Source organism: Belonocnema kinseyi, chromosome 4 (assembly GCF_010883055.1).
Source record: "Belonocnema kinseyi isolate 2016_QV_RU_SX_M_011 chromosome 4, B_treatae_v1, whole genome shotgun sequence".
NCBI lineage: Eukaryota > Metazoa > Arthropoda > Insecta > Hymenoptera > Cynipidae > Belonocnema > Belonocnema kinseyi.
Genome location: NC_046660.1, coordinates 92,811,169 through 92,823,256, shown reverse-complemented (window position 1 = coordinate 92,823,256; position 12,088 = coordinate 92,811,169). Strand labels below are relative to the sequence as shown.

The window sequence follows — 12,088 nt, the reverse complement described above, 5'->3', positions numbered from 1 at the left end:
TCAAAATCTCGGCGTTATTTTTAGTTTCTTTACGTTTGAGTTATCTATAAACCGAGAAAAATGAATAATTTTTCATGAAGAATTGCTGATAATGAGTAATTTATAATTTCCCTAATAATTATTTCCTAGAGAAAAATGACTGTAAATGTATCGATAATCAATTTTGTTACTTCAGTTCAAAATATATAAGATAGGTTTGTATTTATGGAATTCAATTTCCAATTTTTAAAAGCATTTCTATAATCTATTAAATTTAAAACATTCTCTATTTTCCTCAAAAAGTAGAATTACCTCATTAGATTTGTCACTTTTCCTACAAATCCCTGTAATTATAGCAAATACTGTAAAAATATAAGCATAAACGTATATTATATTCTTGTTTCGATTTCTTATTCCAAATTGGATCAATGTAAAATCCTAAAAATGTTGTATAAACAAGTATTAAAATGTTAAAATCGAAGCAAAAAGCTAAGATCTTGTTGAAAAAGTTACATCAATTCTTATATAATTTACAAGTCATTTTAGTGATAGGCTATGCAAGCCATTTGCAATTTTTTTTTAATGATAAGAAATAAGTCTTAATATAAAACATCCAGTCATCACCAAGACCCTAGTGATCGTCAATTGGTAGAATTGTTTAATAAAAATAAAGAATGAATCTTCGTAAATATTTTCTTCATACAATTTCAAGTACCTTTCAACATTCACGGTGTCCAATAATTCATATGAAGAAAATTCGGAGTATTCCAGGTTCTCCAGGTCATGAAATCATGTTCTTCCAGGTCCATAAATAAAGTAATTTTTTTTGTGAACTTACGTCGTCTAGGTGAAATGTTTGGGAATGTTTTAAAGTTTTTGTAAATTTTTTGAAGTCTTCAAATATTTGGAAATCTTTGTGAAATTTTTTTAAATCTTCATGAAATCTTTGAAGTCTTTTTGAAATATTTCTTTAATTTTTGTTTGTAAAATCTTTTGTGTTCGTTTGAAATCATTGAAATCTTATGGAATCTTCTGAAAATTGAAACCCTTTGCAGTTGTTTAAAATCTTCGAAATTTTTTAATTCTTTGTAATATTTTTAAAACTTTTCTGAAATCTTTTGTATACATTTAGAATGATTAAAACATTTAAAATATTTGTGCAATCTTTTAAAACATTATGAAATCGTTTAAAATTGAAATCTAATGTGCATCCCCTTTTCAATTTTTTAAAATACGTGAAATATTTTTGAAATACTTTTTAATCCTTAGAATTAATTTTGTAATATTTTGGAATCTGGCGTATACTCAAAAAAACGACTCGTTAACCCTTCGAAATGTCCGTTTTGTAGCTATGGTTCATTACAATTCTGAAACTGAATTAACATCGAAATTTTCTACTAATAATTTTTATAATTTGTAAGTTGAATAACACAAAAAAATATATACTTTAACAGTCTATATTATTGGAGAGAAATAAAAAACCTACGAGATTATTCACAATATTAAAGTCTGTTCGTTGCAACCTATAAAATAATTAGTACAATCTACAAAAAGTGGCCTGAAATCTCTTTATTTATTCTGTAATGAACAAAAAACAGATTATCTCCCGTTAAATGAAAAACTTTTCAGTTGCAAAATTTCTTCTAAACGAGATGTTTCTTTCATAACAGACTAAAAGATTTAAATCACTTTTTACGTTTCAATAAAATAAATGTTTTAAACGAAAAACAAAAAATCAAACTCAAATTTTAAGTCAAAAATTCAAGGAGATCTCCAGATTTCAAGGCATAAAAATATTTTACCTCTTATGCCATAATATAGGGTCACTCCATGAATGATCACCTGAAACCGATAATTGCGGTCAAATTTTAGAAAAAAATTTTAATTGGTCTATAATTATTTCTTATATTTCTAGATTCAATTCGTATATTTGACGAATAATAAATTATTTTGATTAAGTCAGAAAAAATGGTTGTAAACATGTGGACGTTCAAAAAATGGCGATAGCGTGTCATTTTTAAATAAATTAAACACTAAAGTTACTTGTTTAAAATTAAGTAGAAGGCTACAGTGTGATCAGGGATGGTTTAAATTTATTATCTATAATGATATTTTAGAGTTTTAATTGAAATAGGAGAGGAAAAATGTGTTTGAAGTGACAGTACCGAAAATTGTAAAACTTGTTTAGATACACGGAATAGTACTAATCGTTTGCATGGTGTTCAGTAAAACTGCTTATCAAAACTTATTCTCCAAGATATTCGTCCTCGAAAACCTGAAAATTAGAAAAAAACACTACTTTCAAACTCGCGTATTACCGAATATACATTTTTAAATAAAAATTTATCTGAGCGAATAAATTATTTGAACTTGTATATGTATCATTCACGAAAACTTCGCGGATGTACTCTGTGTGGTTTTCTTTTAAATATATTTTTAAGATTTGTCTCGACAGATCGTTTTCGATAGACTTAATCAAAGTGGGCAAATCAATATGAAGGAAGCAGATAACGTATCGATTACTTGATTTTTTTAAATTTTAAATTCAACACAAATGCCGTTTCTTAAGTAAGCACAAGAAATCACTCATTTTAATCAGTTTTCAAATTATTCCAGGGTTGGTACAAGCCAGAGGAAGTAGGGAAAAGTCTGAAAAATTCAGAGAAGTTTTTTTATTCAACAAATTATAATTACGGAATTTGTGTTGAATTTAAAATTTTAAAAAATCAATTAATCACAGAGAAATTTTGGTTCAAAAATGTATATACGGAAACACGCGAGTTTGAAAGTAGTGTTTTTTGCTAATTTTCAGGTTTTCGAGGACGATTATCTTGAAGAATAAGTTTTAATGAGCAGTTTTACTGAACATCCTGCAAAAGGTTGGTACCAATCCTTGTTTCTGAACAAGTTTTACAATTTTCGGTGGTGTATTTTGCTTGTAATAAATGATCAAATTTTGCGAAAATGACACATTTTGACAGGTTACTTCAAACACATTTTTCCCCTCCTATTTCAACTATAACTCTAAAATATCATTATAGATAATAAATTTAAATCATCCCTGATCGCACTGTTGCATTCTACTTAATTTTCAACAAGTAAATTTAGTTTTTAATTTATTTAAAAATGACTTGCTATCGCCATTTTTTGCACGTCCACATGTTTTCAACCATTTTTCTGTCTTAATAAAAATAATTGATTGTTTTAAAAATAAACGAATCGAATCTAGAAACATAAGATATAATTATAGACCAATTAAACAAATTTTATAAAATTTGACCGCAATCGGTTTTAGGTGATCATTGATGGAGTGACCCTATAAGAAACCGGTCTTAAATTTTCCAAAATGAGTAAAAAAAACATATTTTTATCAATAAAAAGGATTGTTTCACTTTGAAGGCGTTGGAACCAAGGCCCAACCTCATAATTGAATTGCCTTATTTTACTCCCTAAGTACTAGAATTACATTTTTTTTTATAATTAGGGTGTATTTCTGTTTTGAATCAAATATCTATTTCGAGTAAAAAAATTGGCTAAGTTTCAAAGTTTTTATGTCAATCTTTTTTTTTGTATGGTCGGGTTAGAATAAGAAAAAAAAAACATTTTACACAAAAACTATTGAAATTAGCTAATTTTCACTCCAAATACACATTTGAATCAAAACAGGAATAGGCCCTAATTATCTTTAAAAAATGCAATTCTAGTATTTAAGGGGTAAAACGAGGCAATTCAATTATGTGATTGGTATTATTATACGGTTGTTTCTAAATAATATGTAAAATTAAATTTCACATGTAATTTTGTCAGCAATAAAAAAGCAATTCATAAAAAATAGATTACACATACGTAATTATTATGTTATGTTTAGAATCTATTCTATTATTCTCTCAATTGAGAAATTTGTAATAACAGAAAATTTTGCAGAAAATAAATCTCCTACAGATAAAAAAAATGACTGAAAAATTTGGTATTAGAATTGTTATAATAAATATTTTAAATAATAATTTTAGGTACTTGGGCAACTTGAATTGTATACACGACCCTGGTAAATGTCGTCAGCTTTCTGACATCGGCTGCTAGGCTAGTTACTACATATATCCGCTACAGCGATCTCCAGCGGCAGTCGGCGCATAGTTGTCAGTGTTTTAATTCAAAAATTTAAAAGAATAATCAATAATGAGTGATCGCGAAGTAGTTATTGTATCGGCTGTCAGGACTCCAATAGGTAATGTACAATTTTTTCGAAATTATATTCCCTCAAAAATGTTAACCTAACCAAGTTTCATTTTGGATGTGCCACTAACCCCTTTTAAATTACTAAAAGTACAATGTCCCGTTTTTAAATAGTGGTACTTTAATCAAATATAGTTTTATCCCATTTCTAGTAACTTTCCTATATTTTCCAATTTCACCTTTCTCTTTACAAAATTATTCAAACAAGTATAATTACTATTTGAATACCACTATTTTTCTAAACATTGTTTTTATTCTTAAGTCCCTGTTTTTTTAAATACTTAAACCAATGCATAAATACTCGTTCGTAATTATTCCATGAATATTGTTTATAAATAATTAGAATTTTGTAATTATAGTATCAATCAGAGAAAAAAAGTTATATTTTTTTAAGAATATAATTGATTTATTAACGTCTTATCATAAAAATCAAGGTTTAATGAATAATTCCCGTATTGGGAAAGTTACGAAGTTCCTAAAAAAGTTGCAGTAACTTTTGCTGTAATTCAGTTACTTTTTTAAACAAGTAACTTGTAACTTAGTTACAATTTTTTTTATTCAGTTACATTTTGTCTGTAGCTTGTAACTTATTTCAAATTACTTTTGAAGTCATTTTTACTGGGTGTCTACAAATTTACGCCTACCGAATTCCCGGTTATTTTTTTGTTATCTCCGGTTATATATAACAAATCTCTTATTGCTTGAAGCACGATCAATAAATCTCATTTAAAATAAGGTTTTCCCATGCGTTCTTCTTATATGCTGTAATATCTTATTACATTAATAAGAAAATATCAGGTTTGATTAACATGAAAGTTATTTTTTTATAAACATATCTTTGGTTAATTATTTTTGGCATTCTAATTGATAAATAATTTTAGATATAATTGTTAATGTCTTTGGTATTAGAGAGTATATATTGAAGAGTAATTAGATATAACTATTTTTAATCTTGTATGATGAGTGTTTAATTATAATTACATGTGCTTAAAACGTAATTATTGTAAAATTCACTTAGTAATAAAATAAATAATTTTTATAATGGATTTTTGTAAATAATCTTCAAAATAAAATGGTTGCTTTAAAATCATCTCAGCATTTTTTGAAATTTTAAGGATCGTATGGAATGTTTGGAAATCTTTTTCAATTTTCTCTTGAAATTAATTTTTTCAAAATCAAACATCATTAAAAATTTTCACAGGAATAATAGGCATTTTTTATTGATTTCCTTAAAACCTTTCAAAATTTGTAAAAGGTTACTTTTTCAATATATTTTGACATCTTCAAATCTTAAACTAATTCTTTAAACTATAACCTAAATCGTTAAAAAAATTCCCGTAAGTCTTTTTAACGATATCGGTACTCTTTTTTCACCGCTAACGACAAAAAATGAAGATATTCTCACTAAGTTTCGGTCTCTTATTTTATTTTTCTCGTCTCTTAAATGTATAAAAAATTTTACCAATTATAGTGTGATAGTAAAATGTTATTTATAATTAAAATTGTCTGTTTTAGCATAATGTTTAGAAACATTCAGAAATAAATTTCGTCATGAAATAAAAGTTCTTACATATTTGGAAGTTTTGATATACAAAATTTATCGTGCAGAAAAATCGTGATCTTTACTAATAGATAAACATTCCCGCTTTTTTAAAACTCACGGCTATTATCCGGGTTGTCGGGTCAGAAGACAGCCTGCTTTTAATTCGAATATTTCTAACCTTCCGACCAATTACCTCAAGAGCCTTTAATTAAACCCGAAATTCCGTTTCTGCAATAAAAAAGTAAATTTTAAAAGTAAGTTTAGTTAGGTAAATTTTGCAACTTGTAACGGTAACGAGTGACTTTTCTCAAAAAGTACCAGTAAATTGTAAAGAGTTTCTTTTGCTGAGAAACTTGTCCAATACGGAATAATTCGTTAACTTAAATTTTCATTAAATTCAACAAATCAGTTTTTTCAATCCCATTGAAACCTCAACAATTTCCAATCATTTTTGAATTTATACAAAATTCTAAAAATCCCACTGCAATAAAATAATTAAACAATTTTATCTTATTTTCAAGGTTCATTCTGCCAATCCTTATCATCATTAAAGGCCTCCGATTTAGGAAGCATAGTAATTAAAGAATGCCTCGAAAGGGCAAAATTAAAACCTTCAGATGTATCAGAAGTGATATTAGGCCAGGTATTTATCAGTTTTATGTAATTTATGTATGACTCCTTAAGAAGCAAATAAGATAAAAAAAATTAAATATCATTATCTGAATATTGGTGACTACGCGTTTTAATTGTAGGCATTGACAGCAGCTCAGGGACAAAATCCAGCCAGACAGGCAGCAATAAAGGCAGGGCTTCCTATTTCTGTTCCTGCTTATCTCGTGAACATGCTGTGTGGATCTGGTCTCAAGTATGTCAACTCTTTTCCTGACCTCACTATCAAGATCAAAGTTGAAAAGACGCGAGTCTCCACAATATGTATACACATTAGGCAATGGAAAATGAATTCTCTTATGATTTAAATTGTATTCTTTTTTTTCAGATCAGTCACAAATGCGTACCAGTCCATCAAGTGTGGAGAGAGTGACGTGATCGTCGCTGGTGGTCAAGAAAGTATGAGCCAAGCCCCTCACGCTATAAAGATACGGAATGGAGTGAAAATGGGCAATGGAACCATGATCGATACGATGATCTGTGATGGACTAACCGATGCCTTCAGTCAGATTCACATGGGAATCACAGGTATTTTGAAACACCAACAAATCTATGATGGCGTACAGAGCCGGCTTCAGGTCACAGTCCGCCCTAGGCCACCTCGAGATTGCCGAGAGATTGCTCGAGATTCTAGATTAATAAAACGAGATTTCAGCCAGCATGCTATCCATAAAAATTTGCCACCCTTTTTTAATTTTCATTGTGATTTTTTTCGATTGTAGAATTAAAAGAAAAAAAATATAGATAATATAAATGAAAATAGATGTGTTCTGTAACTTATTGGAAAGAGAGATAAAAAGAGTTGGATTTTTTTTTCTAGCTGAGAACATAGCGAAATCTTTCACTATTAGTAGAAAAGATCAGGACGAGTACGCAGTCAATTCACAATTAAAAACGGAAGCTGCAATTGCAGCTGGATATTTTGACAAGGAAATCGTGCCGGTCACGATACCTTCGAGAAAAGTATCAATTATTATATCAAAAGATGAATATCCAAAAACAGGTTCTACTATTGGGGATCTTGAAAAACTGAAACCAGTTTTTGATCCAGTATGTACCATCTAATTTATTTGTTTTAAACCTATGCCAAGAGAACATACAAATTCTTAAATAATTTTTTTTTTAGAAAGAAGGCACCGTGACAGCGGGAAATGCTTCTGGGATAAACGACGGAGCCGCAGCTTTAGTTTTAATGTCTAGAGAGGCTGCAGCTGAGAAAGGAGTAACTCCTTTGGCTCGAATTGTCGCCGTTGCTCAAGCTGGTGTTGAACCAAATATTATGGGCACAGGACCTATTCCTGCTGTCGAATTAGTTGTAAGTGCACTATACTTTTAATCAAATATTAGTATTAATAAACACCGTTTCTGATACTGAAATTATTTTTTAGCTAAAAAAAGCTAATTGGACAAAGGATGAAGTTGATTTATATGAATTAAATGAGGCTTTCGCAGTTCAGTCACTCGTTTGTCTTCGAAATTTGGGATTAGATCCTAAAAAAGTAAACGTAAATGGTGGAGCAATTGCTCTTGGCCACCCAATTGGTGCTTCTGGTAAATATCTTTAAACTATGCCATCGTCTGTTAAATTACAGATTCTTAATTTTCGTTTCTTATATTTGCTCATTTTTATTTCTTTTCTCTCATAGGTGCTAGGATTTTAGTGACATTACTTCATTTGCTGGAGCGGACAAAAACGAAAAAAGGTGTAGCTTCCTTGTGCATAGGTGGCGGAATGGGAATTGCTATCGCCGTAGAAAGAATTTAACTTTCGATTATATGGACCAAGATGTTACTATTTAAAATAGTTTATCTTAAAAAAGTACTGAAGGATATTTTCTACATTCGAAAACTATAAGTTTGTATTGTAAACCAAATTTTTTAACATCCTTCTTAAAGATTTATGCAGAAGATTTAAGAAAATATAATTTTTTAAAATCTCATTATATGAGAAAAAATGACCAATAATCTAGAATAGATTAAATTAATTTTTAATTAGTAGGCGATAAAAAAGTGTCCATAAGTTTGCAAAACAGTGAAGAGCTTGGCAGAGACAAAGTTTTTGTTTTTAATCTTTAACCTATTGCAAAACGCACAGCCTTAAGAGAAACGATAAAGGATTTGTGTATGCAGGCATAATTGTATAGTTGCAGATTAATCAAAAGCGTGTTAAACATTTTAAGAATAAGACTTAATTTATTTTTATACTGAAAAACTAACATTTTCATGAGAAAATATACATATTTCAGAAGTCTTGAGTCTCTCTTACTTTAAATTATTTAAGTATCATTAATCTAGTTTCTTAAATACTAGATTCTACATTAAACCTGCTTCCTCCCTGCAAAATTCGTTCTGCGCAGAACTATAACGAATTCTTAAATCTTACTTAGACTCACTCGTAGTTTCTTCGAGAATTTTACTTTTCCTTTCCTCTAAAACTGCCGCAACACCAGCTAGCCCTTCACGCTGAGCATTCTGCACATTCTTATCCCGAAGTGTGCGTTTTGGATTTTTTTCTCGAGTGGGATGTCCTGATACTTTCCTCAACTCATCCTGAATCGCTGGGATTATCGGTATCTTTAATGGGAAAAGAAAATCATAGACATTAAAGCCTTAGAATCTGGAGGTTCTGGTTTCAATTAAAGATTACGGGAGCATTGGGAATTATTCATTCAAAAATATATTAATAATCGGAAGACAGATAAAATAATAGAAATGAAAATTAAAGCCTGCAACTATGCTTGAAAATCTTTTAGCTGAAGCTTTTCAGATTTGTCAAAAACATTTTTTTTTCAAAGTACGAAGTTCTGACTAAATCTTCGAACTCAGAACTGAAGAATACGAAGTATGGAAACTGAAAGTCTATTGTGTTTAGAAACAGACATGATATATGAAATAAGAAGCGAAAGAAAAAAAAATCAAACATGTAAAGACAGTGGCTTGGCAGGGAAATATCCGTTTGCGTTCTTCGTCTCCTTATCAAAACACTCAATCGGTTGATCCAAGGGAATTGTGGCAATAACCTCAACTTTAGGAATACAGACTTTTGAATGATTCCTGATAATATGATTCCAATAGGAATCTCTGTAACCCTCGGGCTCCTCTAAAGAAAAATACGAGCCCCAAAATTTGGAATTAATAATAATTTCGTCAGAATGAGAAAGTTCGTGATGCACCATTTTTTCCGCCAATTGTTCATCAACGACAACGATGATATCACAGTCACGAAAAGCATTTGGAACATAAACGTCCTGTATTAAATTGTCCCCGAGGTACAAGCACTTTGGATTATTTTTTCCCGTAATTCTCGTAAAAAAATCCGTAAGTTCCTTCCAGTTTCCTTGACTATAGATTCCCCCTTCTTTCAATTCTTTCGCCTCGATGGTACATTTTTCTTCATATCCTTCAAGACGAAGAAAATCTCTCCCAGTTGGAAGAAAATCTCTCCCAGTTGGAACAAAATCTCTCCCAGTTGGAACAAAAAATCCTGGCTTCTTGGCATAGCAAACGACAATATCAAAGAGAGACCTCCAGTCTTTTCCAAATGCATAACCAGCAGTGAAGTCAATGAAATCCGCGTTCGATCCAGTAATCAAGAAATTTTTTCTCTTCTTCTTCAGTTCACGAATCCATGAAATCGTGTCAGAACTACAGAGGTGCAAGTATTTTTCTGGGTTTGATTTCAGAGCAGAAAAAAAATCGCCGTTGTTTTGAAATTGTTCTCTGGAGAAGATGTGTGTCAAACCCTCCATAATATCAGGCCAGATATTGTAGACACTTGGTTTCTGTTCCTCATCTAGAGTATCAACAATTTTAGCAAAAATGAGACTCACTGGCATATCGAAGTAATCCAAAAGAGCTCTGATTTTCAGAGAAAGTTCTCCGTTCCAGGTGGAGAACATATCTTGGAAGAATTTGTCTGTAACATCCCATCTCAGACCTGGATACGTAGATTCTAATTCTTCGAGTGTAAGCAATTTAGTCCCGTGACTGGCTCTCCAAATCCTACCACTGGCGTCAAGCTTCAAAATGTTTCCTCGATCGAAATCAAGAATTAAGCCCTTCTGCATGAAGTCCATTACCTTTTCTGTAAAGGGTTCCTTTAAATACTTCGGGCTGTATTTCTTCATGTCGACCAGGAAATCAACCAACAGTTGGTATTCCAATGTTATCAAATTTGTGATATTGTACTGCAACAAAGTATTGTCCAGATCGAAACCGACGCAGTCATAGTCACATAACCTTATCGTGCTCATGTTTCTGGGCGGTGGAAATACACAGAATAGTCGTTTTTGGCAATCGAATTTATTAGTTTTAAATATCACTTTATATGAGAAGAACACAACTTTCAAGTGATTATCTAGCACGTTAAAAGTCTGAAAAATTAATGACAACTGCCGCATTGACATTCACGACCCTCAAATTGACGTTTATCGGTTTACAGTTCAAAAAAAGAGACTTTCGGAGGGAAAAGATGGGCAGATCTTAAGGTTATGTTTGCCCTATGCGGTTAACTGGCAAAATCACCTGTTTATGTTTATTTTCCCTCAAAGATAGTAAGAAAAAGGAAATAAGCAAAAGAAAATAATGCTAACTTTATTATCATTATTCAATTATTATAAAGCATTAATATTAATGCACAAAATTGCGGGAAAACGTAGAATTTTCAAAATTACTCACGTGTGGGGGAATGTGAACGAAGCGAATATTTCGAGCGTGGACAAAAAACATTTCATATGTGAATGAATCACCCCTGGGATCAGTAAATAGACATTCCTTCATCACAATGTTCATGAACCTGTAAAAAAAATGAAAACTGTTTTCTTTTCGATTCTTGGAGACACTAATCACAAATCAGACAAAATGAATATACAACACTACAAACCCGTCAGCTTGTTCTAAGATTCCGGTGACAGTAGATTCATTTCTCAAATCAACTGTTGTTTTTTGGCCTTCAATTGCTTTTATTAAGACGGCTAAACTGTTATAAATATTGTATTTCTCCTTTGCCGACGTTCGGGACCCAATGTGTGCAGAGAAACTCATTTTTACGAATTGATTTGTTGACAAACATTAATCTTTACTGTCAACTGACATCGGAACTGAGTTATGCGCATCCATTTGCGCAAGTGCCAAAAAGCGCGGTACATTTGGAAAGCCAAAATTTACAAATTCCAGACTTAATTTTTTCATATTCATTTCAAAAAAATAACTAACAAGCTTTCAAAGTTAATTTTTCCCAAATTCTGTTTTTAAAAGATTTTTATTTGCATCAATTTCCTTTGGAAAATTCATAATATCCGTCTATAACTAACTTACTTGACTACAGGTAAGTTTATAATTTAGATTTTTTGAATCTGCAGTTCCATAAAAAAACATGTTGTTATTTTTCGAAATTTATCATTTTACTTTTTTTTTCAACTTCATGACAAATATAAATGATTATTTTCGACTTGTCGATTATTTCCAATTTTCTAGCTTTTGTTTTTTATCCAAAATTTAACAAAAACTGTTGAAATAAAAATTACACAAAATTAGGAATTTTTCTATTATTTTGAAAAATGTTGCATTTTTTTCTATGTCTTGTTGTGTGTTATTTTTGTAATATTTTACAACAATTTGTTGTTTTTGCATTTCTCTTGTTTTCACCACCGGGTAAAAAATATT

At 30.5% G+C, this 12,088-nt stretch overlaps 3 protein-coding genes across 5 annotated transcripts in view; 1 reads left to right on the top strand and 2 right to left on the bottom strand.

The window, feature by feature from the left end:
* The window catches only part of LOC117170480 (acetyl-CoA acetyltransferase, cytosolic), a 36,332-nt gene extending 27,668 nt beyond the window's left edge, over positions 1 to 8,664 (top strand). For all 3 annotated transcript variants that reach the window (XM_033357198.1, XM_033357199.1, XM_033357197.1), the window contains exons 2-9: positions 3,990 to 4,204; positions 6,277 to 6,398; positions 6,508 to 6,620; positions 6,753 to 6,952; positions 7,245 to 7,474; positions 7,551 to 7,739; positions 7,813 to 7,975; positions 8,071 to 8,664. In XM_033357198.1, coding sequence (XP_033213089.1) covers positions 4,156 to 4,204; positions 6,277 to 6,398; positions 6,508 to 6,620; positions 6,753 to 6,952; positions 7,245 to 7,474; positions 7,551 to 7,739; positions 7,813 to 7,975; positions 8,071 to 8,189 — 1,185 coding nt within the window. In that variant the 5' untranslated portion in view covers positions 3,990 to 4,155 and the 3' untranslated portion in view covers positions 8,190 to 8,664. The remainder of the gene's footprint in view (positions 1 to 3,989; positions 4,205 to 6,276; positions 6,399 to 6,507; positions 6,621 to 6,752; positions 6,953 to 7,244; positions 7,475 to 7,550; positions 7,740 to 7,812; positions 7,976 to 8,070) is intronic.
* Positions 8,598 to 11,505, bottom strand: LOC117170481 (U7 snRNA-associated Sm-like protein LSm10). The gene is made up of 3 exons (XM_033357201.1): positions 11,307 to 11,505; positions 11,102 to 11,219; positions 8,598 to 8,998 (listed from the first exon to the last, which is right to left on the bottom strand). The coding sequence occupies exons 1-3, from the start codon at positions 11,465 to 11,467 to the stop codon at positions 8,804 to 8,806; spliced, it is 474 nt and encodes a 157-aa protein (XP_033213092.1). The 5' UTR covers positions 11,468 to 11,505; the 3' UTR covers positions 8,598 to 8,803.
* LOC117170479 (5'-nucleotidase domain-containing protein 1) lies at positions 9,206 to 10,881 on the bottom strand. Its single transcript, XM_033357196.1, has one exon. The coding sequence runs from the start codon at positions 10,828 to 10,830 to the stop codon at positions 9,340 to 9,342; it is 1,491 nt and encodes a 496-aa protein (XP_033213087.1). The 5' UTR covers positions 10,831 to 10,881; the 3' UTR covers positions 9,206 to 9,339.
* Positions 11,506 to 12,088: the final 583 nt, after the last annotated feature.